Here is a 25,219-nt window from a genome sequence, read left to right on the forward strand (position 1 = left end):
GTAGCTTGTCAATCAAGAGCGGGGGCGGGGAATGGATGCTATTGGTTGTGTAGCTTTTCAATCAAATCATCCCGCCCCTCCTAGAGAATAGCCTACTTTATCGTCAATTTTAAAATAAATAGGACCATAATTTAGCAAAACGCACATCATGATGATTGAAAGGAGACTTTAAACTAGCGACTGGAAGCATATAGAATTTATGACAATTTTGATTACATTAAGAAAATCTAGTCTAAAGTTTGTCAAAAAACCCATTCACTTGCGTTAAAATAAATTCTTTCTGACACCGCAGGTCGGCGCAGGGTAAAACAGCGCCACTCTGGCCATTTACAAGCTTCCGTGTCGGCCTCATCGTAAATATCTAAGACTTGCCCCTTGGGATGTACCCATACTGACCATGTACCAGTGGTGGGAAGTAGTAATACTCAAGTAAAAGTACCAGTACTACAACTCCTACTACATCCCCTACTACAGCGTCACACAAAAAAAAAAACATCAAAAGTAGCAGATCTACAAGCTCGAAACGCGGTGCGAAGCGACGCGTTTCGAGCTTGTAGATCTGCTACTTTTGCTACTTTTTTTTTATTCCTGAAAAGTAACAGTTTTGGACATGAGGTTTCCTCCCGACAGAGACGAACATAAAGATACTCTAGTAAATACTCCTGTATTCAAAATTTGACTCGATTAAAAGTATAAACGTATTTGGCGTCAAAATCTAAATATGCTTACAGTACCAAAGTAAAAGTACTAATAGTTTTTCCAAAAAATAGCCGATCTACAACCTCACAACGCATGGCGTAATTTGGCGACACAAGCTCGTAGATCGGCAACTTTCGAATAGGCAGAGTATAAAATAGGGCTTTAGTAGTAAGTCATTAAATCTGTCAAATAATTGTAGTGGAGTAAAAAACAAAACAAAGTAAAAGTACCTCAGAATTATACTTAAAGTACAGTACTTGAGTAAATGTACTTAGTTACTTTCTATCACTGGCGTGTATTGATAAAGAATCAATCACGCACACGTGAGCGCGTAGTGCAGAGCGATTTCCCACTCCCTGCCAACATTACTACGCATATTCACAGATTTATTAAATTAACCTTTTGCGTGGTCACAGAAGGCCACATGCAGTATAATAAATAGCCTGTGTCTATGTGCCCTTCATGTTTGTAATTCAATACATATTGATGGGTTATGTTGAAGAAGCTTCAGGCTTCTATCATTAAGCCAGCCATTCATATTTTGAACGTAACTGTTATTTGTTATCATAATAACATGTTTTCCTGAGCTATAGGATATTAAGCCTTTAAGACGTGGAACGCAGCTGTGTCATTTTTTTATTTTAGCTAAATAAGCATTATTTTACACTTTGGCTATTCAAAAGTAGCAGATATACAAGCTCATAGCTACGAGCTTGTAGATCTGCTATTTTTGAAAAATCGTGAAAATGTGTGCAATTATTTGAATATATATATTCTTTTAAAGCGAACATTTGTAACTCAAATCTTTGCTTCTGGGGGGTCCCTGGAACAACATATTTTGAGATGGGGGTCGGCGGCCAAATACATATAATTTTGACATGAAAAAGTTTGAGAACCACTGATATAGAAACATACGTTTTTTTCAGAATACTGTTGGGATTTAGGAGACATTTGTAGAATCGGCTTCAGGTCTACCATACAAGTATACACATACATTCATACACAGATAGCTTGCTCACCCTCTCCCACCCTCTCCACCAACCACCACACCATTCAGCTGTTAATCAACAGAAGAGAAAGAAGGGCATAGTACAAATACATCAGTATATATTGCTCACTTACACTACCATATCTCAATTATTGTGTAGAGATGTGGGGTAACACTTATAAAGGACATCTAAAACCATTATGCATTCTGCAAAAAAAAAGAGCCATTAGAATAGTTAACAAGGTATAGGCTATCTAGATCACACTAATATATTGTTTTCAAAATCACGTGCCATGAAGTTCATGGACCTTGTCGAATACAATACTGCACTGATCATGTTTAGAGCAACAAACTATTGCCAGGTAACATACAAAAAAATGTTTGGTGATAGAGAGAGGGTTACAATTTAAGAGAGCTTAATCTCAAAATGCATTGAGTTCAACATTGAAAAGTATGTGCATTTCAGTTCATGGAGTGAAATTATGGAATGGACTGAGTTTGGAGGTATCCCTACAAGTACAGTCAAATTAGAAGCATAAACAAGTTGTTATCAAGATGTGAACATAGGGAAGTCCTGACGTGACAGAAGGATGTAATGGATCTAAGACAGGGGTCTTCAACGTTTTCAGGCCAAGGACCCCCTAGCTGAGAAAGAGATGAAGCAGGGACCCCCTACTCTATATTGTATAAAATGTAAATGTTTTTTTTTTACTTAGTCTGCTCTGGTTTCCCTCTACACCTATAGCCTCTCTGCCAAAAATAGCCGATCTACAAGCTCTCAACGCCTCGCAGCGCGAGGCGTTGAGAGCTTGTAGATCTGCTATTTTCGGCTAATGTTCCCCTCAGAAAAGGAATTCGATGATTCAAGTGGTTAATGTAAAAAAAACGAAATCCTATCACACAAAGATTTGGCGGACCCCTTATAGTAGCTCTGGGGACCCCCTAGGGGTCCCGGACCCCCTGTTGAAGACCCTTGATCTAAGAGATAAGAGGAAGATCGTTCCAATTAGATGGAGATTTGTAGCAGAATGACCTTTCGTCCAACTTCTTTAAAGATTTGTGGGACAACAAAGTAAGGATATTGCAGGTGTGTACAGTATATGATGAAAGTAGATGGAACCAAATACTGTTTCAAATAAGAAGGGCGACTAAAGTAAATGCATTTAAAAATGAAGTGAAACCAATGTAACTGCCTTCTTGATTTAGCCTGCAGCCAATCGAGCGAGCTGTTCATTATCCTGATATTAGATTCGCTGCAGAGTCATACTGTATCTGATCTAACTGCTAATAAATGTTTAAGTGATATTCTATATTAAAGTGCAGTGATTCAGAACCAAAACCGTACACCAGCACAACTTTGAATCCTTTAATTAAATACTTAATAAAATGAATGCTGAAAAAAAGGGCTGGGAAGAAGATAAAGGCTCTGCTGATGTTAATGGTGTATTGACTTCCTCTAAGAGGGAAGTGTGCTTGTGCAATAATCAGAACACACAGATAGCAGACGTTCTTCCTTTAAGCCCTTAATTCGCGTTTCGCCACATGGCGGTGTCGCGCGTTGTAAAATGGGAGATCTACAAGCTCACAACACGTCACACATGATGCGACACGTTGTGAGCTTGTAGGTCTGCTATTTTTGACGCGCAACTCCACCGTCGTGCATGACTGGTGTGACAGAGCATAAAATAGGCTTTTTACACTAGAGGCTTATTTTACCATTTTGAAATGAAACTCCTGGTTTCAAGACAGAAACATGAAACCTTTTGTCCCTGTTTTTGTTTTCTCTGGGTCTATACTCCGGTTTCACTCAAACGTTGAGGTTTAGAGAGACTAATTCTGTATCCAGTGGCGTATAAAGCAACTATGTACTCAAGTACAGTACTTAAGTTGCCTACAATTTTAAGGTAGTTTTACGTTACTTGAGTATTTCCAATTTGCAATACTTTTACTTCTACTCCACTTACATCTCAGAGGCAAATATTGTACTTTTTTACTGCATTACAATGATTTGAATACTTTAGTTACTTTGTAGATTTTGATTGTGATTACAAAACCACTTCAGACCTATAATACTTTGGCAATTTTAAAATAGCAGACCAACGAGCTTGTAAATCATTTCAAAAGATTTTTATACATGTTATACATTTGAAAACTTGTGAGAAATGGGACCTTCTGCATAATGAATACTTTTACTTTTGATAAGTACTGTATATGTTTAAGTATATTTTGGTGCCTATTTTGGTGCTTTTGTACTTTTACTCAAGTACATTTTGAATACCAGACTTTTACAATAGGGCGTTGATACTTTTACTTAAGTAAAACATGCGAGTATACTTCTTCCATCTCTGTCTGTATCCAGCCTTTCTCCTGCTTCAGGCAATTACGGAACCAGAACCTGTTATCTCTAGTGAGCTCCATGAGAAAACATTAGAATAAAAAGGAAAAAAATAACTTTTCGTATTTTCCCTTATTATTTGCATTAAATCAATGTATGTTATACCTTCATTATACATTCATCGTGATGTTTCCTTTATTTCTCTAAAAACTTAAACACGACCATGTACATCACAAACAAAACAGAACTCTTTACTCTTTAGTCGTGTTCAATGGTGACTAAACTTTTATATTTAAACCATGTTGTGAACATGTGAACATGTCCTTTTCTAGTGATCAGATGCATGAATAGGCTGGGCTGGGTTAATGTCACACAACCAGAAAACACAGGTTTGTGGATGTGTAGTGGATCATATAGTCGCACACAGGAGCTGCATGCGGGGCGTGGATCGAATAACTGCAGAGTCATGGCAGTTCTCCCCTGCCTCTTCAGAACATCAATACAGTATCACATTACACAGAAAGGAGACAGAGAGAGAGGAGAGGTGGAGGGGGGAGGAGGGAGGGAGGGAGGGAGGGGGGTAGATTTATTGGTGTACGCGTGATGTGATGCAAATCAGGCTTTAAGAAAAAATATAGTTCAGAGAGAGAACCACTGCAAGATGTCTGGTGACATCAAGGACATTTAACCCATTAAAACCAGGAAAGCATCTGTGTTATACATTTTTAACCACCATTATTTTAATACTTGGCTATTCAAAAATAGCAGATATACAAGCTCACAGCGTGTCACTTCGTGCCGCACTGCAAGCCTGTAGATCTGCTATTTTCGAAATATTTTGAAAAATCTTTGAATATATATATTTTTTGAAGCGAACATTTTCAACTCAAATCTTTGCTTCTGGGGGTCCCCGGAAAAAAACGTTTTGAGATGGGGGTCCGGCGCACAAATGCATGTATATAATTTTGGGTGTCCTTAATGAAAAAGGTTGAGCACCACTGATTATAGCAACAATAGTTTTTCATAAAAATGAAGACATTTGTTGAGACATTTAACAGTTACAAATGTTCGCTTTGAAAAATATATATATTCAAAGATTTTTACACATTTTCAAGATTTTTCCCAAAAATAGCAGATCTACAAGTTCATAACGCGGCACTTGGTGCCGCGTTATGAACTTGTAGATCTGCTATTTTTGAATAGCCCAAAGACATCTCAAAATGACACAGACAGATGCGTTCCCGGTCTTCATGGGTTAAGAGAACAAGCAGAGCAGAGACACTCTGAAGGGCATCGTTATACTGTAGAGAAAGAGGTGACCGTATACGTCTAGCCTAGCGGGTAGAAAAGCGGAGAATGAGCGAGGAGGAGGAGGAGAGATTGTTGCCGCATCAATTTGATCATAAATCAGTGGCGGACGGTGGGGAGTGGAGTGGTGCGGGGGGCCTGCGGGGGGGGGGGGGGCCCGTGGGGGGGTGTATGTGCAGCTGTGGCAATCTTTAGTTATTGACGCAGTAATTGCTGGAAGTCAGGTTGGCCCGTTGCCACGTGCTATCATGGATAAAAGCATGGCTGGAACATGGCCCGAGACCCAGGAGGGGGGGGGGGGGGGGGGGCGGAAGCACAGCAGAGAGGGAGGGGCTTGTCCTAGGAGGAGAACAGGGTGTGGCCTAATGTTCATGGGTGCTGAGGAGAGAGACTGATGGAGAGGGTTGAGGGTGTGGAGAAAAAAGATGGGCGGATGTGAGGGAGGGAGGGAGGGAGGGGGTGGGTGTTGCAGGAGAGGGGAGGAGGGAGGAGATGTCCAGCTGGTTTGTGTATAAATACCCCGGCCGCTCCTCAGTCGGACGTCCTGTTGCTTCCACACCTTCCACAACATCAACAGCTTCCAGCAGCTCATCCACAAGCTCCTCCTGAAAGGAAGGGAAGAGGATAGAGATCAGAGATCATCAGAGACCAAGAGCAAGAGAAACTAAAAACCAAACGGGTAAATATCCAACCATGAGCCATCCTTCAGGCCAACGCAGCACCTCCTCCACCTCCTACCGCCGCACCTTCGGGAGTCCCAACAGCATGTCCTCCTCCTACTCCCCCGGCGGCGTGCACTCCCGCATGCCCGGGGCGCGCTACGGCCGCTCCATGTCGCCCGCGCTGTCCTCGTCGCGCTCCGCCGCCTACAACCAGCACCAGCGGCCCCTGCGCTCCGGCGCCATGATGCAGGCCGGCGGCATGGGGCCCATGATGATGCACCAGGCCCCCCGCCTCTCCTACGAGAAGGTGGACTTCACGCTGGCCGAGGCGGTCAACCAGGAGTTCCGGGCGACGCGCAGCAACGAGAAGGCCGAGCTGCAGGACCTTAACGACCGCTTCGCCTCCTTCATCGAGAAGGTGCGCTACCTGGAGAACCAGAACAGCGGCCTGCAGACCGAGCTCAACCAGTTCAAGGGCCAGCAGCAGGCCGGCCAGCCCAACCGCGCCACCGAGCTGTTCCAGGAGGAGCTGAGGGAGCTGAGGCAGCAGGTGGAGCAAGTGGGCAAGGAGAGGGACCAGTACCAGGTGGAGCGGGACAACCTGGCCGAGGACGTCAACACGCTCAGGCAGAGGTTGGTACTGCAGTGTGTGTGTGTGTGTGGGTGGGTGTGGATGATATAGAAAATAAATGCCTAGTCAGAAATAAAAGAAAGAAAGAAAGTAATAATAAAAAATAATAATAATAATAATTTAAAAAAAAAGAAAAAATATCTATATATAGAAAAAAATAATAAGAAAGAAAGAGAAAGAAAGAAAGAAAGAAAATAAATACCGGTGTGGATGGAAAAAAATCATATCGTTGGTGTCGGGGCAGAAATCTCCTATCTCCTATCTCCTATTGTGTTTTTTCGTAAATGAACGCCCTACTTGATCGTTACAACTGCGTCACACACGAAGCCTCAAAAGTAGCAGATCTACAAGCTCGAAACGCGGCGCGAAGCGACGCGTTTCGAGCTTGTAGATCTGCTACTTTTGATGCTTTTTGCATTTTAAATTCTGAAAAGTAACTGTTTTGGACACGTTTTTATTCTACATTTTCATGCCAAGAAACCCCCAAATTCATGTAATGTCATTGACCCCCATTACAAGCTCACATTAACGTCAGCTTGTAGATCAGCTATTTTTTCGAATATAGCCAAAACAATCAAATAATAATAAACGGGCATAAGTGTTTCAACTGTTCCTCGTTTTACTGCATGGGAGACCCCTTTGGAAACCCCATCATCAAAGACCCCCTCAGGGGGGGTCCACACCACGACAGATCCCACTTTGAGAACATAGTGTATCTAATAGTATCCAATAGATAAGATAAAGAATAGAAAAAGTGTAATGTTCATGGACTGGACAGTGATGAATGAAACGATGTAACGAGTTTGGTTACAAAGTGACTTTTATTCCCCTTTGATTTACACCGCTGTGCGCTGGTGGACTGATGTACTGTACGTGATGTGGGTTTAGTAGGGGTGGGGGGGGGGTATCGGGGGGGTAGACCGCTGGGCGTGTGCATCGCCACTGCTGTCCAGCAGTGAAGGAAGGGCGGGGCAGGGTGTGGCACATTGTGCAGGGTGGTGGACACACACAGCGGCGAAGAGGCATGACGGCGTTCAAGTCCTCCTTGTATTAAACGTGTTGAAAGTCACATGATCTTATCTCTGTCTCGCACATACCATACCTCTTTATCTCTCTCTCTGTCACATACACACACACAGGCACACGCACATGCGCACGCACACGCACACACACACACACACACACACACACACACACACACACACACACACACACACACACACACACACACACACACACACACACACACGCGTTAGAATGATGTGATTTGTACAGAGGTGACATGAGGAAGATAGATGACACTGAGGAGAGGGGGGGGCAGGGGTGGGGGGCGTTTGCAGTGGTGGAAGAAGTATTTTTTTTTACTCAAGTAAAAGTATCAATACTACATATAGAAACAGTGATGTTGCAAGGGGGAGAAAAATTACTTTTAGTAAAACTACAAAAGTATTGGTATTACAGTACCAAAAGTTAAAAGTATTCACGTTCATATTATTCGTGATGAATGTGTTCATAATCACATTGATCAGAATCAGAATCAATGTCAATGTTAGTATAGCTGGTAAAGGTCTGGGTGTTTTTAATTACTTCATGTTTCTGCTTAACCTACAATAATACATGATAATTACCAGTTAATGCATGTTTCGCATTCGTATCCATAAGCTGTGAATTAATCGTACTGGAATAAAAAAAAACTATTTGCCCCTGAAGTGCAAGTATCTCAAAATCCAACTTAAGTACAGTAAAGTTGAGTAAATGTACTTAATTACTTTTGACCAGTAGGGGGTTTTGAGAAAGGGGGAGAGGGGGGGTGGGACAAGAGGAGGCTGCGGCCAATCGGGAGGGGAGGGGCGGGGTGGGTGGGTTGTTCTTGTAGCAGCAGCGCAGGGGAGAAAGAAATCAATGTGACCCGATGACTCCATTAGGTGGGTGTTGGATGTCTGCCCTGTGCTGATGGGACTGCGCCAGAGACCCCATTAGTTAAGAAAAGACCCCTGTCACACGGCATGAATAAAAGATGAGACAGTCCCAACGTCCAGCCCTGGACATGACTAATCTCTGAGGGTAACAACAGTGTTAATTTAACCTTTACCGGGTGGCATTTTGGAGGACTTTTTAGAATTAGTTGCACGCTGGCATATCGGCACAACTAATCAGATCTTCAAGCTCACGTGGCTATCTTAGGTGCGAGGGCCACCAACTTATATAAGTATACTTTTTGCTGCATAGGACACAGACAGGTGGGACAAGATGACAAGATCACAGATGTAATATTCTACGTATACACACGCACAGGCACACACACACACACACACACACACACACACACACACACACACACACACACACACACACACACACACACACACACACACACACACACACACACACACACACACACACACACACACACACACACATATATATATATTGTGTCTTGGTTCATATCTGAAGGATCTGCATGTCTCTCGTCTTTCCTGTGTTTACTGTAAAATACAACAAGAATGGCTAAAGAAAATCACATTTTTAAAATGATTTTTTAACAGATAAGGGCAGGGGTCTTCAACGTTTTCAGGCCAAGGACCCCCTAGCTGAGAGAGAGATGAAGCAGGGACCCCCCTCTATATTATATAAAATTGTGTTTCAGATTTTTTTTTTACTTGGTCTGCTCTTTTTTCCCTCTACACCTATACCTCTTTGGCCAGAAATAGCAGATCTACAAGCTCACAACGCTTCGCGGCGCGAGGCGTTGTGAGCTTGTAGATCTGCTATGTTTGGCCAAAGTTCTCCTCAGAAAAGGGATGTTAGGGTTCAAGTGGTTAAGGTAAAAGAAAAATCACACAAAGATTTGGCGGACCCCCTGTAGTAACTCTGAGGACCCCCTAGGGGTCCCGGACCCCTTGTTGAAGACCCCTGGATAAGGGTGTGTGGGTAAATAAATGACCTTGTTGAACTTGTGAAAGCCAGATTCAGTGGAAAGGTAAGAAGGAGCAGCTGCTGCTGTTCCTATCGGGCACTCTGCCAAATCCTTTTAGGAGGAACACAGAATTACCTAATTGATCTGTTAGCTCTGTTGCCAGATGATGCTTTGTCAGGGAAAAGACCCCGGAACCCTCACACCACCAGCCTCCTGTACTTTAAAGGGATATTTCACCCCCAAAATGACTTTTTTTCTATCGATTACACACCCCATGGAGACTTGAATTCATGATTTTTTTTTGTTTTTGTCTCATTCCTAAGCCAATAATTTGATGACCGGTTCTGCGGTTCCGGTAGGAGACACAAAGAGTCTCCTTTGTGTGTCCTACCGGAACCTCTGCCTACCACTGGTCATCATCAGGAATGCGACAAAAACAAAAAAAATATCCCTGAATTCAAGTCTCCATGGGGTGACTAATTGATATAAAAAATACATTTTGGGGGTGAACTATCCCTTTAATGTAGTGGTTCTCAAAGTGGGGTCCGGGGACCCCCAGGGGTCCTTGCTTGGAGTGGTTCCAGGGGGTACCCCAACAAAGTAGTTAATATATAACGTCACAATTATTTTAACCACTTATCCATTTATGTTAGCTATTCAAAAATAGCAGATCTACAAACTCACTTTGTGCCCTGCTATGAGCTTGTACTGTACATCTGCAATTCTTTTAAATGTTTGAAAAATATTGAACGTGTTTGAAAAAAAAATACTTTTACACAAATCTGCTCTTCTGGGGGTCCCTGGCCTACATATAATTTTAGGGGTCCTTGGCACAAAAACTTTTGAGAACCACTGCTTTAATCCATTAAGACCGGGAACGCATCTGTGTCATTTTAAGATTTATTTGGCTATTCAAAAATAGATATTCTTTTTTTAAATCGTGGAAAATCTGTGCAAATCGTAGAATAGTCCTATATGTTTTAAAGAGAAAATGTATCCTTGGAACAACATATTTTGAGATGGGGGTCCGCGGCCAAATATATTTGGGTGGTCCTTGACATGGAAAATTTGGAGCACCACTGACATAGCAACATACTCAAGGAACCCCACTTTGAGAACTACTGTCCTAGATGTGTTTAAATGACACACTGGTATCGGATCGGTACTCTATATCGACAGATACGCAAGTTGTGGATATCGGAATCGGGAAGTCAAAATAAATAAATAATTGGTACATCTCTGAAAATGCATAACATGTAATTCATAACCCTGTTTGTGTCTCTCTGCTCACAGGCTGGATGAGGAGGGTCAGAAGAGATCCGAGGCTGAGAATAACATGACTGCCTTCAGGAAGGTAAACAAACACACTAAAACCTTGCCTATACACTCAGTAGGCAGATTAAAATAAAAATAATTTGCATACTATTCTGTTATATCGCAAAAAAATATTATTTTTTATTGAAATAAGGCTGTGATGCTGATATTTCTCCAGTAATTAATTATTATAGCAGTTAGTTCTCTGTCACACCCAGTCTTACTCACAAAGACACAAATTTACTTCTTCTCGTAAATTAACGTCCTACTTGATCATAATACAGCATCACACAAATGCATCAAAAAGTAGCAGATCTGCTACTTTTGCCATTTTTGAATTTGAATCCTGAAAAGTAACTGTTTGGGACATAATATGAGGTTTCTAGGACAGAGACAATATTCTTATATAACAGTGACACCTTGTGTTAATCCATAATATGACATACAATATCTGACTTCAATTGGGTGTCTGGTTTCACAAGTATTAATGCATATAGTTACTCTCACAGAGGAAACATGAGACCATCACATAAAGTACCTGAATAAATCCTACTGAATATACAGTAAATCTCTGTTAGTAATTGAAAAACAACACCTTGTCCCACCTAACCTGTAGGACGTGGATGATGCCACCTTGTCCCGCTTGGAGCTGGAGAGGAAGATAGAGTCTCTGATGGATGAGATTGAGTTCCTGAAGAAGCTCCATGATGAGGTAAGTGCTGCACCTTAAAGGGTATAGAGATAACATTTTTATGAAAATTAATAATAAAAAGTAAATAATACACCCATAGACTTTTAAAACAGTGTGGAATAAAAGTTTAGCTTTTCCCCAAATGATTGTGGAATAGAATACACATTTTAATCATTTAAAAGCTCCAGAATGATTAAGCCGTTAACTGATGGGCGCCATATTATCCACGTGTTTTCATTGGGTAAGGTATTTCTTCCCCCTAAATATAATTGTATAAGGGAGCCATCATGTTACTGTATGCAAATCACATTGATTGCTGCCTTACAGTTACAGCCATGATGAGGAAACAGCCCAACATTATGCAACTAGACGCATTGTAAAAGTGCGACATCTAGTGGCTAATGCTTAACCATTTCCCCTTTAACTTTGTGCTCATCTGTTGAGCACAAAGTTACGCGCTGTGAGCTTGTAGATCTGATATTTTTGAATAGCTAACATAAGTGGATAAAGTGGTTAAAATAATTGTGACGCTATATTAACTACTATGTTGGGGACCCCCTGGACCCCCCCCTGGAGCTCATAGCGTGGCACCGAGTGCCGCGCTATGAGCTTGTAGATCTGCTATTTTTGAAAATTCTTGAAAATGTGTGCAAATCTTTGAATATATATTTTTTAAAGCGAACATTTGTAACTGAAATCTTTGCTTCTGGGGGTCCCTGGAACAAAATATTTTTAGATGGGGGTCCGCGGCCAAATACATATCATTTTGGGGGTCCTTGACATGAAAAGGTTTGAGAACCACTGAGCTAGAAGACTTGTCTAGCACCAGTTGCAAATTGCAGACGGGTGTTCTTTGATGACGGTTTTGAAGAAGGAGGGTAGGGAATGGTGGGGTGTTAACTGTGTGTCCAACCTGTGGTGTGCTGTGGTCATCATCAGGAGATCCAGGACGTGCAGGTGAGCGTCCAGACCCAGCAGCTGAAGGTGGAGATGGACCACCAGCAGAGCAGCATGCCTGACCTCACCGCTGCCCTGAGGGACATCAGGTCTCAGTACGAGAACATCGCCTCCAAGAACATGGCCGAGTCTGAAGACTGGTACAAGTCTAAGGTAAACGGATGCACACACACGCACACACACACACACACACACACACACACACACACACACACACACACACACACACACACACACACACACACACACACACACACACACACACACACACACACACACACACACACACGCACACACACACACACAGGGCCGTCACGATTATGACATTAATTGTCGCTTAATTGGCGCTTAATTGTCATGCAAATAATTGTGATTAACGGGGCGACGATGGCCTAGCGGTTTATCCTAGGCCCCCCTAACCTTTCCCCTGTACACCAAATTCTCATCGACGAAAATAGCCGATCTACAAGGTCACAATGTGTCGCAAATGCAACGCGTTGTGAGCTTGTAGATCTGGTAGTCTTTTGCTGAATGTTCGCCATAACATCAGGAAGCTATAGGGTTCATGCAGTTAACTTACTTTTTTATTAATGTTGTGATTATTCTTTGCACCTTGTTTTAACCCATTAAGACCTGGAACTGTGTCATTTTTAGATTTGAGCTAAAAAGCATTATTTTACATTTTGGGCTATTCAAAAATAGCAGATATACAAGCTCATAGCGCGGCACCGAGTGCCGCGCTACGAGCTTGTAGATCTGCTATTTTTGAAAAAACGTGAAAATGTGTGCAAATCTTCTGAATATATATATTTTGAAAGCGAACATTTTTAACTCAAATCTTTGCTTCTGGGGGGTCCCTGGAACAAAATATTTTGATGGGGGTCCGCGGCCAAATACATATAATTTTGGGGGTCCTTGACATGAAAAAGATTGAGCACCACTGATATAGAAACATACGTTTTTCAGAAAACTGTTGGGATTTAGGAGACATGTAGAATCGGCTTCAGGTCTTAATGGGTTAAATGCATTTTATGAATAAACTTCATACCGTACCTTGTTCTATCCTTCCTGCAGATGGCTGACTTGACGGACTCCGCTAAGCGTAACAACGACGCCATGAGGCAGGCCAAGCAGGATTCCAACGACCAGAGGAGGCAGATCCAGGCCCTCAGCTGTGAGGTTGAAGCACTGAAGAACACGGTGAGAAGACCACCCTGTCACTTCATTAGGATCAGGGGCGCCGATATTTATAAGCTCTAGCGGGTGCCCAACAAGGCGCGCGTGCGCGAAAAAAAAATTGGGTTTTGGTCGGTTAATTTACTTTTTTGGGGGGGTTTTGTAACTTTATTTCGGTTAATTCGGTTGTTCAGTGGCGATCTGAACCAGGCGATCTGATTTTGAAAAATATTTTTAAAAAAAATATTTTTTTTATTTTTTTTGACCAGCACCCAGTGGGTGCTCCTCACCCACAGTGGGTGCTTTAGCCCCCGGGCACCCACGGTTTCGGCGCCCTTGATTAGGATAACCTGGGATGTGCAGAGAGTTAGTGTTAGAGGGGCAGGGGCTGAAATTTCAAAAAAGGTCACTTTTGGCTGGAATTTAGTTTGACATCTCTAGACCAAAAATAGCCGATCTACAAAGCTCACAATGTGTCCCGCTGTGATGCGTTGTGAGCTTGTAGATCGGCTATTTTCGATGCGTGACACGAGTATAATCAAGCCTTTGCTGGAGACGTGGCCGTACATCATAGATTTTTACACAGAGGGCATTCTTTGGACATAAAATGCTGCATTCAGGAGTTCAGGAGAGTTTGTTAAAGGCAATTCTCTTGAATGCTGCCTTCGGGTACAGCCAGTGGTGTAAAGTAACTAAGTACATTTACTCAAGTACTGTACTTGAGTACAATTTTGAGGTATTTTTACTTTACTTGAGAATTTCCAATTCGTAATAATTTTACTTCTAATCCACTACATCTCAGAGGCAAATATTGTACTTTTACTCCATTACAATTATTTGAACATTTTAGTTATTAGTCACTTTGTAGATTTTGATTATCATTACAAAACATACAGTAACCACTTCAGCCCTATATACATTTCGGCCATTTGAAAGTAGCCGATCTACAAGCTCACAATGCGTCGCCATGCGACGCATTGTGAGCTTGTAGATCTGCTACTTTCAAAACATTTGTATACATTTTATACATTTGAAAACTGGGACATTCTACATAATGAGTACTTTTACTTTTGTACTTTAAGTATATTTTGATACCAATACTTTTGTACTTGACTTTTACCAGAGTATTTCTACATTGTGGTATTGATACTTTAACTTAAGTAAAAAATTTTAGTACTTTTTCCACGACTGTGTGTTTACTTACAGTAAAGAAACACCATCATTGTACAAGGTGTGACCTTCTCTGTGTGCATTGGTTCCAGAACGAGGCTCTGATGAGGCAGATGCGCGACATGGAGGACCAGTTCAACCACGAGGCGGGCAACTACCAGGACAACGTGTCCCGCCTGGAGGAGGAGATCCGCCACCTGAAGGACGAGATGAGCCGCCACCTCCGCGAGTACCAGGACCTCCTCAACGTCAAGATGGCCCTGGACATCGAGATCGCCACCTACCGCAAGCTGCTGGAGGGAGAGGAGAGCAGGTGAGATGAGAGAGACTATACTAATACTATAAAAACTGGTCAGACATTGGCCAAATTGTCAAATACTATAAGAAAGAGGCAAAAATTGTGAAAATAGGAGATCTACAAGCTCACAACGCCTTGTAGATCTAGTATTCTCACAATATTTATCTGTGGAACGGAGTCAAACTAAATATTGAATGCCTCTACTCCTATTTCAAGTGCTTATCAGGGTGGGGGGGGGGTCCCAAGATCAAATATGATTATTTTGGGGGTCCCTCAGTTTAAATATGATTATTTTAACCCTAGAACATTAACCATTTTCATAATGTTGCTGATGTCTGATGTCCTTCAGGATGCTCACTGACGTCATAGAAGGTAGGTTTGTTTCCCTGCCTCCATCCCTGTTTTTTTCTTCAGGCAGGTCTTTGGGTGAATTTCACCCAACGTTAGTGATAGAGGGTAAAAATAAATCCCATATTTGGTCAGCTGATGATCCACAATGGTCAGCTGATGCAATTAGACTGTTCCTTCACTGGACAAGACTCACATGTCCCAGGAATGGGTTCGAAGCTCCATAATCTCTTTTTTTAAAAATATTTCTTTAACAATACCCACATTCTTCACCGATTTTGCTGCTTTTTATAGGGTCCCCCCATGATTCTGATCTGTTTTTAGTTTTTTTTGTGAAATTTCATGTTGAAATATTAAAGAAGAGTACCTCAATTTATTTATGTATTGTATTGTTGTACTTTAATATATTTTGATGAGATGTATTTTTTATGGAATTTATTACACGGGTACAACATACCCATGTTGTACCCGTGTAATGGCGTGATGGTGTAACTATTTTCATTGTTAGTGTTCTAGGGTTAATAACACCAAACTCTCATATTTTTCACAGGATTACTGTCCCTATGCAAAATTATGGCATGAGCAACCACATGGACCACCGGGGTAATCTATGACTCTTTTTCTGCATCATCACACATTATTAGAAAAAAACATTAAAATATAAGCTTTGCCTTTCGATTTCAAAACCAAAAGCCATAAAGGTGTTTTCAGACCTACATAAAGTATGAATTAAAGACACATTTAACTTGAATTCGACCATTTCCAACAGGCCTTAAATGTGTATTTTTTTAACCCTTCACAGACTATGAGCAATCCGACAATCCTAAGAAGACCCCCGACACCCCTAGCAAGAAGAACGTGGTGATCAAGACCGTGGAGATGCGTGACGGAGAGGTAGAGTCATGTGATGTCGAGGACACAAGTCCAGGATCCCCTGGTTATAATAAGCCTTTTATGCCTTAATAATACATTATAATTGCCCTCTATAACTAAAATGTTTATTTAAAAACAACTTCAACATTTTATTTATTTTAGTCAAGTAATATTATTATTTATAATATTATTTTACTCAAGTAAGTTGCAAGTTCATGATTTCATTTGTCCATGTGTGGTCCAGCCCTATGGAATGCATGTGCTAATAAAAAAAATGTTAATATGAACATCAACACAATATTTTAAATAGGTTTTATTAGCACATTCATTCCATAGAATTGCTCATGGACAAAGTACATCATCAGCTTGAGTAAAAGATGAACTAGTAATACAATATTTAAGGTGTTTTTCATTTTAGTTACAGTATAGAGGGCAATTATAATGCATTAAGGCATATAAGGCTCATTGACCAGGGATATGAATTAATCAATTAAGTAATTAGTCCATTATTGTTTGGAATACATGCAACTGTGGAAATATTATTTTCAAATAGCCAAAATATATATATATATATATATATATAGACCTTAAAGTGGTTAATGTATGTTTAGTAATAAAAATCAGAGACGTATGTGGAGTAGAAGTAAAAGTATTGAAAATTGAGAATACTCAAGTAAAAGTACCTAAAATTTGTACTTAAGTACAGTACTTGAGTAAATGTACTTAGTTACTTTCCACCGCTGACTGTTGGTTCCTCACCAGGTGGTCAAGGAGTCCAGCAGGGAGAAGGAGAGGGACTCACGTCAGGAGAAGAAGGACCACGACCATGACAGGGATGATGACTAGATGGAACAAACAACAACAACATACAACAATAATTAAAAATTACAATAAAGAATACACAAAAATATTAAATGAGAAACAAATGATTTGAAGAAAACAAAGTTCAAAGCTACATATCCCTCATTTTGCTAGTTATCTGTATCATTGTCAAATGCAGGTGCAATATATAAAAAAACACTAATAAACAAACAAAACAAAAAAATAGATAGCGTCACTTTGGTGCTATTTAAAAATACTAATTACTGCTGAAACAGCTTATGAACAGAGCTGTGTCACCGCCTTTAGGGCTAACAAGCAAAACATCTTTACTAATATATACATACCACTTGAGGCCTTGATTTACAGTGCAATTCCTTATACTGTTTTATAGCATAAACAATCTGAAGATAGATTAGACAGCTAAAATACTTTGTAACAACAGGGTTTTGGGAGTCATTGGGTGTTGGTGTGAAGACAGTTACCTCTGTAGTCAGTAGCTTTACTCTTCATTATTTATTACGGAAACCACCCAAAAAAAAGACTGATTGTTATTTAAAACTGACTGATGGTGATGGATAATGGTTATTTGAGATTGATTGATGGTTTGATTGGTAATGGTTATTTAAGACTGATTGGTAATGGTTATTTGAGACCGAATGATTGATTGAATAATTGATTGGTTATTTGCCACACTGTGAATGGTGACGTCGGCCTGCTCAGCGTTTTCAGTGAAACACAATAATCACAGGAAGAAATGTGCTTTGCGATGATGTTGTAGATCTAGCATCCATACTAGAGAAAAGAATGTGTCAACACAAATAAAAGTTAATTGGAGCGGAAACATGCCATTTTGTCTGCATCATTTCTTTCTTTTTTAGGCCATCTTTTAAATGTAGTGTAAGTGATTTTCTTTGGCTAAAATAAGTGTTAAATAGCTCTATATTCTGATAGTACTCATTGCTATAGAGTGTTTGTTCAGTAGGAGTCTCCATGTCTCTCCAGCTCTTAATTAAACCAATTAATACCAATTTTATCCTATCAGGATCAGGATAGAGAACTCAGTCAAGATACAGATTAAACAAGTGAAATTGGAAGTGATGACACAAAGAAATGAGCAGAACAAAATGGAACTGATCACTAAAAATGAAGCTGATAAATTAGTTGGCCTACTCTCTCCTGATTGGCTGAAATGTTGTCACCTACCTGAAAAAGTATTTGCTGTTTATTAAAGAGCTGGAGAGACATAGAGAGTCCTGTGACTGAACTAGCACTCAACTATAAGCAATGATTACAGTCAGAAAATAATGATTTTAACCTTTTAACTAAAACAATTTTGTTTTAAACAAAAATAATATCACTGACCCTAATTTAAAGCAATGTAAAGCCTGTGGCGTATTAAGGTTGAGCCTTCAAACATCATCTACATCCGGAAGGAGGAGGAAACCAACTTTCATGACAGAGAGTCAATCCCATCGCCCGGAAGTATGATCGTACTGTAATTGGTTAGTTCTCGCTGCCAGGCAACCGATGACACGAATGAAGTAGGCGTGTTCTGTGGACAGAACATTTTTTAAATATTATCATTGTTCATGTTCATACTTTGAAGCCATGATGATTGGAGTGGGAAAGCTCAGATATTAACTAGTTTATTTATTTACAACCACGTCCACTGTGTGTAGATATTTCACAGAGAAAAAAGACTTGTTTCCCCAATGGTTTCCCCGCGTTGGCAGGTTGCTTGACAACCCAACCAGCCAATCACAGCGTTACCCGTCCCTCCGGGCGATGGCATTATTTGGATGTTGTCATGTACTTGCAATAGAGTGGTTGTGGCGGGACTTTGGATTGAATGTTAAAGTAAAACTAGTGTAAATGACAGCTATCACATCGTTATTATAAATAACTGTCTCGCGATGATCAGCCATCGTTACGTTGTGGCTACAGATGCTTGATGTGGTGAGTTAATAAATACCTTATATGGTTAATACTGCGTTACTTATTTCACCAAAGACTAGAGTCGATGTGTAGTGACTTCTCTCTATCGCTCTGTTAGTAGCAGTCTTATTCCCGTAGACAGAAACCTCAACTACCGTGAGAGGTCTCCAGCTGTAGTGAAAAATAAAGAAAACTATTTCGCTACTCATCAAAACAAAGGCTGTTTTGTGTTGTTGAAAGACTATTATCCATGGTGGGCATTGTCTCAGGTCCCCACCTTCTCTGTATAATATAGTTTTTGGGCAGAAAATAAAATATGTCCACCAGACGGGAAGTATAGTATTTTGCTCCACTGCGCCCTCTACAGATCTGGTCAATATAAAAATACCATTGACCAGATCTGTAGGGGGCGCATGTTGAGTATATACAACATTTTCCGTCTGGCGGACATTATTTTATTTTATGCCACAAAAGTGGATTTTACACAAAAAGTGGGGTCCTGAGACGTTTCCCACCAACGAGAATGGCATTTCAAAATGATAAAACTGCATTTGTTTCGGTGAGAAGTGAAATAGTTTTCTTTATTTTTAAACTACAGTTGGAGACCTCACACGGTAGTGGAGGTTTCTGTCTATGAACTCGCCAGCGCTGTGGACCAGAGCTAGCCATGGTTCACATGACGCTCATCTGTCACAAAACAAGCGTCATGGCGCTACTTCCTGTTTTTTTTGTTTTTTTGTTTTACATTTACAACCCGTACATCTACATAAACGTTCAGATTTCAAATATAAAGTGCTGACGACACGGCCATGGATGTTAGAAGTTAAAACGCCCGTGTCTTAAGTACCCGTATCTTCCGTGTTATTCAATAAAAAGCATTTTTATCCGATCGATGGCCATTTTCTCAAAATGTTCTCCATATGCTTTCAACTACGCGACCCCATCGGTTGGGAGGTGTACTGCACTCTGATACATTATAACTATGAAAAAAATGACCGCCGATAGGAGTAGAATGCTTTTTATTGAACAATACGGAAGATATGGGTACTTAGACCCGGGCGGTTCAACTTGTTACATTCGTGGCCGCAGGGTCAGCACTTTATATTTGAAATCTTAACGTTTATGTAGATGTACGGGTTGTAAATGGAGAAATGTCAAAAACCAGGAACAAGTAGCGCCATGACTGTCATGACATGACAGTCACGTTTCAGGGCTAGACCAGAGCTAACTCTACAGCGACCAACAGGCATAGATAAAAACAGAAATGGATTAAAGGTATTAACTTTCACTTGAAGTCGCTGTGAATGAATGATCATGTTTCGTATGTGAAAACAGATCTTCATTGTCTAATATCATCTGATCTGGCTATAATGTAGCACAAAGGATGACCTAGTTAGTGTGCTACAGAGTTGCTGTGCTTGATTACGTAACAGTGGTGGGAAAAGTACTCACATGCAATGTAGAAATACTCTGTTTCAAGTAATTAAGTCAAGAATTTAAAATGTACTTCAAATTGTACTTAAAGTACCAAAAGTAAAAAGTACTCCTTCAGAAAGTCCCATTTCAGGTTTCAAAATGTATAAAAATCATTTGAAAATAGCAAAAGTGTACATAAGTACAGTACTTGAGGAAATGTACTTAGTTACTTTACTTTACAGTTAACATCTCCACCACCAATAATGTAAACATGTGTATCTGAAACAATAAGATATGAATGTAATACCACAGAGTCACTTGTTGTATAAAGGTTTTGATGGAATATAATGGTTGTTTATGTTCCTCCTGACACTATGTATGCAGATATAAAACAACAGTACTGTATTCATTTGGGAGAATCTGTGAGATTGACAGAGTTAAAGTTCAGTGGATGTGGGGGGGACAATGATAATCACTACCTCCCCTACATTGAAATGACCTCTGAATACGCAGGGGTCTTCAACAGGGGGTCCCGGGACCCCTAGGGCACGGGTCTTCAATGCTTTCAGGCCAAGGACCCCCCCAGCCGAGAGAGCGATGTTCTATATTGTATAAAATTGTGCTGCAGATTAAACAGTTTTTTTCCTCTACACCTATACCTCTTTGCCAAAGAGGTATAGGTGCAGCGCGAGGCGTTGTGACCTTTTTGTGGCCAAAAAGGTGATTCTCACTCTGTACTCTGCCGGTACCCGCTACAGTGGGACCTCATCTCGGAGATATATAGACGGATTTCCGCGCGACGTCATCACAGAGCAGAATGCGCAATCTGCGCATGCCTGGGGGAAAGGCGCGTTCGAAAATACAGCCCTGAGCGGCAGTGAGCGCACTGGCCAATACAAACTAATAGGCGAGTGTGCTCCGGTGCGTAATTTCCAAACGCACCCATAGGCTTACCCCCTCCTCTGCGCGGTCATATCCTCTCAATGTTTACAAACATGAAACCCGTCTATAGCGGAGGGAGACGTTCAAAATGGGCCTAATGGTATCTATGCCAGGGGTCCTCCAAATCTTTGTGTGACTTTTTTTTTTATGTTATCCACTTGAACCCTAGCATCCCTTTTCTGAGGAGAACTTTAGCCAAAAATAGCCGATCTACAAGCTCACAACGCCTCGCGCTGCGAGGCGTTGTGAGCTTGTAGATCGGCTATTTTTTTGGCAAAGTGGTATAGGTGTAGAGGGAAAAAAGAGCAGACCAAGTTAAAAAAAAAAGTTTAATCTGAAACACAATTTTATACAATATAGAGGGGGGTCCCTGCTTCATCTCTCTGTCAGCTAGGGGGTCCTTGCCTTGGCCTGAAAACGTTGAAGACCCCTGATCTTTTATATGGACCAGTACATAATGAACTGTCTGTGTTAACCCTTTACCTTCCTGTAGGTAGTCTGGTGATATATGGAAGAGTACATGATGAACTGTGAGCTCTTAGCAACGTGTAGTGCCCTGGGGTACCTGGAGGGGGAGACATACCACGCTGAACCTGACTGCATAGGTGAGTATCAACATCACATGATCGAAAATAAACCACCATAGACAACAAGGAGTTAGTTACGGAGGGGGGGGGGGGTAGCGCTGTCACCTCACAGCTGGAAGGTCCTGGGTTGGATTCCCGCCGGGGACGCTGTGGGCGTGTTCTCTCCTCTGCGTCATCAATGCCCATACCCTAGGTGGGGTTGGCGAGAAGGCCTTTCTGTGTGGAGGTACCCTCACAAAAAATATTGCAGTAATCCTGGTCTCTATACTGCCTCCCCCTGGTCTGGCACTACGTCCAACCGGGGGAAACTTCCCCCCCTGTCAGGTGATAAGAAGCAGCCTGCTCACTCCTCATGCATTGAAGGAAGCATGAGATCAGTTCGGGGCTCTCCCCAGGCTGGCAGAGGGAGAGTAGCGCCCAGGATTGCAAGCCTGGGCAATGGACCCTTCGCTAAACCCCACCCCAAAAGCGATTGTCCAATGCCAGCTTAGCAACCGTTGTTAGCCTGGCACAGGTCTGGCAAACTTTCGTCACCTGCCATATAGTCCAGGGGCCAAGGCAGATTTTGGTACCACCTAAAGTGGCCGTACATTTTTGGTATTTTTGTATTCCTACATGTCTCTAGTTTATATTTTGGTATGATACATCTTCCAATTCAGTAGCTTAATGACAGTAATCACTCTAAACCGGCTAATGTATCTGGTAGGAGACACAAAGTAGAATCTTTGTGTCTCCTACCGGAAATACACCCGGGCATCAAATTATTGCGACAAAAAATAAAATATATCCATGTATTCAAGGCTTCATGGGGTGTGCAATTGACAGAAAATAAACATTTTTTGGGTGAACTCCTCCTTTCCTCGTTTCCCAGGGGGACTCTCTACCCATTCAGCTATGACCACCCTAGACCGAAGGACCGAAACTTTTACAAGCTTATGGAAAGCAGTCTTTTTGTCAACACCAAAAATCTGAGAAGTTATCAATTGCACACCCCATGAAGCCTTGAATACATGGATATATTTTGTTTTTTTGTCGCAATAATTTGATGCCCTCATGTATTTCCGGTAGGAGACACAAATATTCTACTTTGTGTCTCCTACCGGATACATTAGCCGGTAGGTAGTGATAACTGCCATTAAGCTACTGACTTGGAAAATGTATCATACCAAAATATAAACTAGAGACATGTAGGAATACAAAAATACAAAAACTTTATGGCCACCTCAGGTGGTACCAATTTGTGAAAATATCAGTGTTGGCCCCTGGACTAATAGCTGTCAATGTTATTTCGCCCGCACAGGCACACACACACAATCATTTGCAACATAATAGCAAGAACAGGAATACCACGATAACGCAATGGTGACTATGAACCAGCAACAGATTCCACTTACCCACAACTGGAGGGTTCTTTTCCCAAGCTGAAATCTGCGCTTCAACTGGAAGGCTATGGCTGTGCCTGTGTTGTTGAACACAGCTTAACGTTGGGAAAGTATTACACGACTCACTCGCCCAGGTGGTGTCAATGATACTAATCACCGTAATCGTAACACAATTCAGAATCCCAGCGCTGCCTGTTTCGAATTCTGCACGTTAAAGTATATTCATTCATTTGTTCGTCTATTTATTAACTGCTACTGTAGTCTTACCCTGCGGTACATGAAAACTCCTGTTACAGTCATGGATCAACTTCAACCTGGTGTTTGTACTTTCTCCATTTACGGTCCGTACATCTATATAAACGTTCAGATTTCAAATATAAATTGCTTATGCTATGGCCACGGATGTTAAAATTATGCACGGGACTCTCAAAAGTACCCGTATATTCTGTGTTGTTCAATAAAAAGCATTTTAATCCGATCGGCGGCCATTTTCTCATAGAGTTATAATGTATCAGAGTGCAATACACCTACCAACCGATAGGGTCGCTTAGTTGAACGCATATGGAGAAAATGGCCACCGATCAGATTAAAATGCTTTTTATTGAACAATACGGATGATACGGGTACTTTTGAGAAGCCGTACATAAATGTAACATCCGTGGCCATGGGATAAGCACTTTATATTTGAAATATGAACTTTTCTGTAGATGTACGGGCCGTAAATGGAGAAAGTGCAAACACCAGGTTGAAGTTCATCCGTCATGGATGAACTTCAACCTGGTGTTTGCACTTTCGAGACAGTCGACCGTCGTGTATCCATGGCTATTACTCCCTCTAACATTTCCCGTGTTTTTAGTTCATTGAAATAATGTCATGCACATTTGTCCAGTGCATAGCCTACTGCAGGCCTTGTTGACTAGATTTAGAAGAGATTTTGAAGCTCTTGCTGCTGAAATGATCGATTATTTTTAAGGGGAAAAGCCGTCATTTAACATGCAAGTCAATGGGTGAGAAGCAAAGTTTGCCAGGCGCTGCCAGGCCTGGGTGTGACTAACTCCGCACCACCAGTCACAGAGTGGGGTGGGTGGGGCTTAGCGAAGGGTCCATTGGCACTGGGGTGAAAAATGGGTTACAAAATCGTGGGATAAACATTTAGAAAAAAACAAAACAAGGAGTTGGTCTCTCAAGACTGACGGATTGCGGCAGCTTTCTTTCAGAGCAGACGAGGACATTTCACGTGCGTGTCCTCCTCTATTTTCTCTGATCCTTTTCTCTCCCTCGGTCTCCTCCATGTTCTTCCAGAGAGTGTGAAAGACTTGATTCGATACCTACGCCATGAGGACGACACGCGCGACATCCGTCAGCAGCTGGGAGCGGGGCAGATCCTCCAGAACGACCTTCTGCCCATCATCACGCAGCACTCGGAGAACAAACCTCTGTTTGATGCCTGCATCAGGTAGACCAGGGGTCTTCAACAGGGGGTCCAGGACCCCTAGGGGGTCCTCAGAGTTACTGCAGGGGGTCCGCCTAATCTTTGTGTGATATTTCTTTTTTTTTACGTTAACCACTTGAACCCTAGCATCCCTTTTCTGAGGAGAACTTTAGCCAAAAATAGCCGATCTACAAGCTCTCAACGCCTCGCGTTGTGAGCTTGTAGATCTGCTATTATTGGCAAAGAGGTATAGGTGTAGAGGGAAAAAAGAGCAGACCAAGTAAAATAAATCACACCCTGTGTGAAGGAAGCGCTGCCTTTGATGAGCCCCGTATT

General features: G+C 41.5%; 2 protein-coding genes across 3 annotated transcripts in view; both read left to right on the plus strand.

Moving 5' to 3' along the window:
• Nucleotides 1–5,896: 5,896 nt before the first annotated feature.
• Nucleotides 5,897–17,942, plus strand: prph (peripherin). The gene is made up of 9 exons (XM_084062690.1): nt 5,897–6,625; nt 10,834–10,894; nt 11,471–11,566; nt 12,485–12,655; nt 13,577–13,702; nt 14,941–15,161; nt 16,045–16,097; nt 16,297–16,388; nt 17,130–17,942. Exons 1-9 carry the CDS (start codon nt 6,024–6,026, stop codon nt 17,211–17,213), a joined length of 1,506 nt encoding a protein of 501 aa, XP_083918816.1. The 5' UTR covers nt 5,897–6,023; the 3' UTR covers nt 17,214–17,942.
• A 1,068-nt stretch (nt 17,943–19,010) lies between these two features.
• Nucleotides 19,011–25,219, plus strand: part of timeless (timeless circadian clock) — a 46,215-nt gene continuing 40,006 nt past the window's right edge. The window contains exons 1-3 of one of the 2 annotated variants that reach the window (XM_084062658.1): nt 19,011–19,145; nt 21,976–22,087; nt 24,754–24,907. In XM_084062658.1, the coding sequence (XP_083918784.1) occupies nt 21,991–22,087; nt 24,754–24,907 (251 nt within the window). In that variant the 5' untranslated portion in view covers nt 19,011–19,145; nt 21,976–21,990. Of the gene's footprint in view, nt 19,150–21,975; nt 22,088–24,753; nt 24,908–25,219 lie in introns of both variants that reach the window. The other variant, XM_084062659.1, reaches the window with a different exon arrangement.

The sequence above is a fragment of the Gymnoscopelus microlampas genome (assembly GCF_963454915.1).
Source record: "Gymnoscopelus microlampas genome assembly, chromosome: 7".
Classification (NCBI taxonomy): domain Eukaryota; kingdom Metazoa; phylum Chordata; class Actinopteri; order Myctophiformes; family Myctophidae; genus Gymnoscopelus; species Gymnoscopelus microlampas.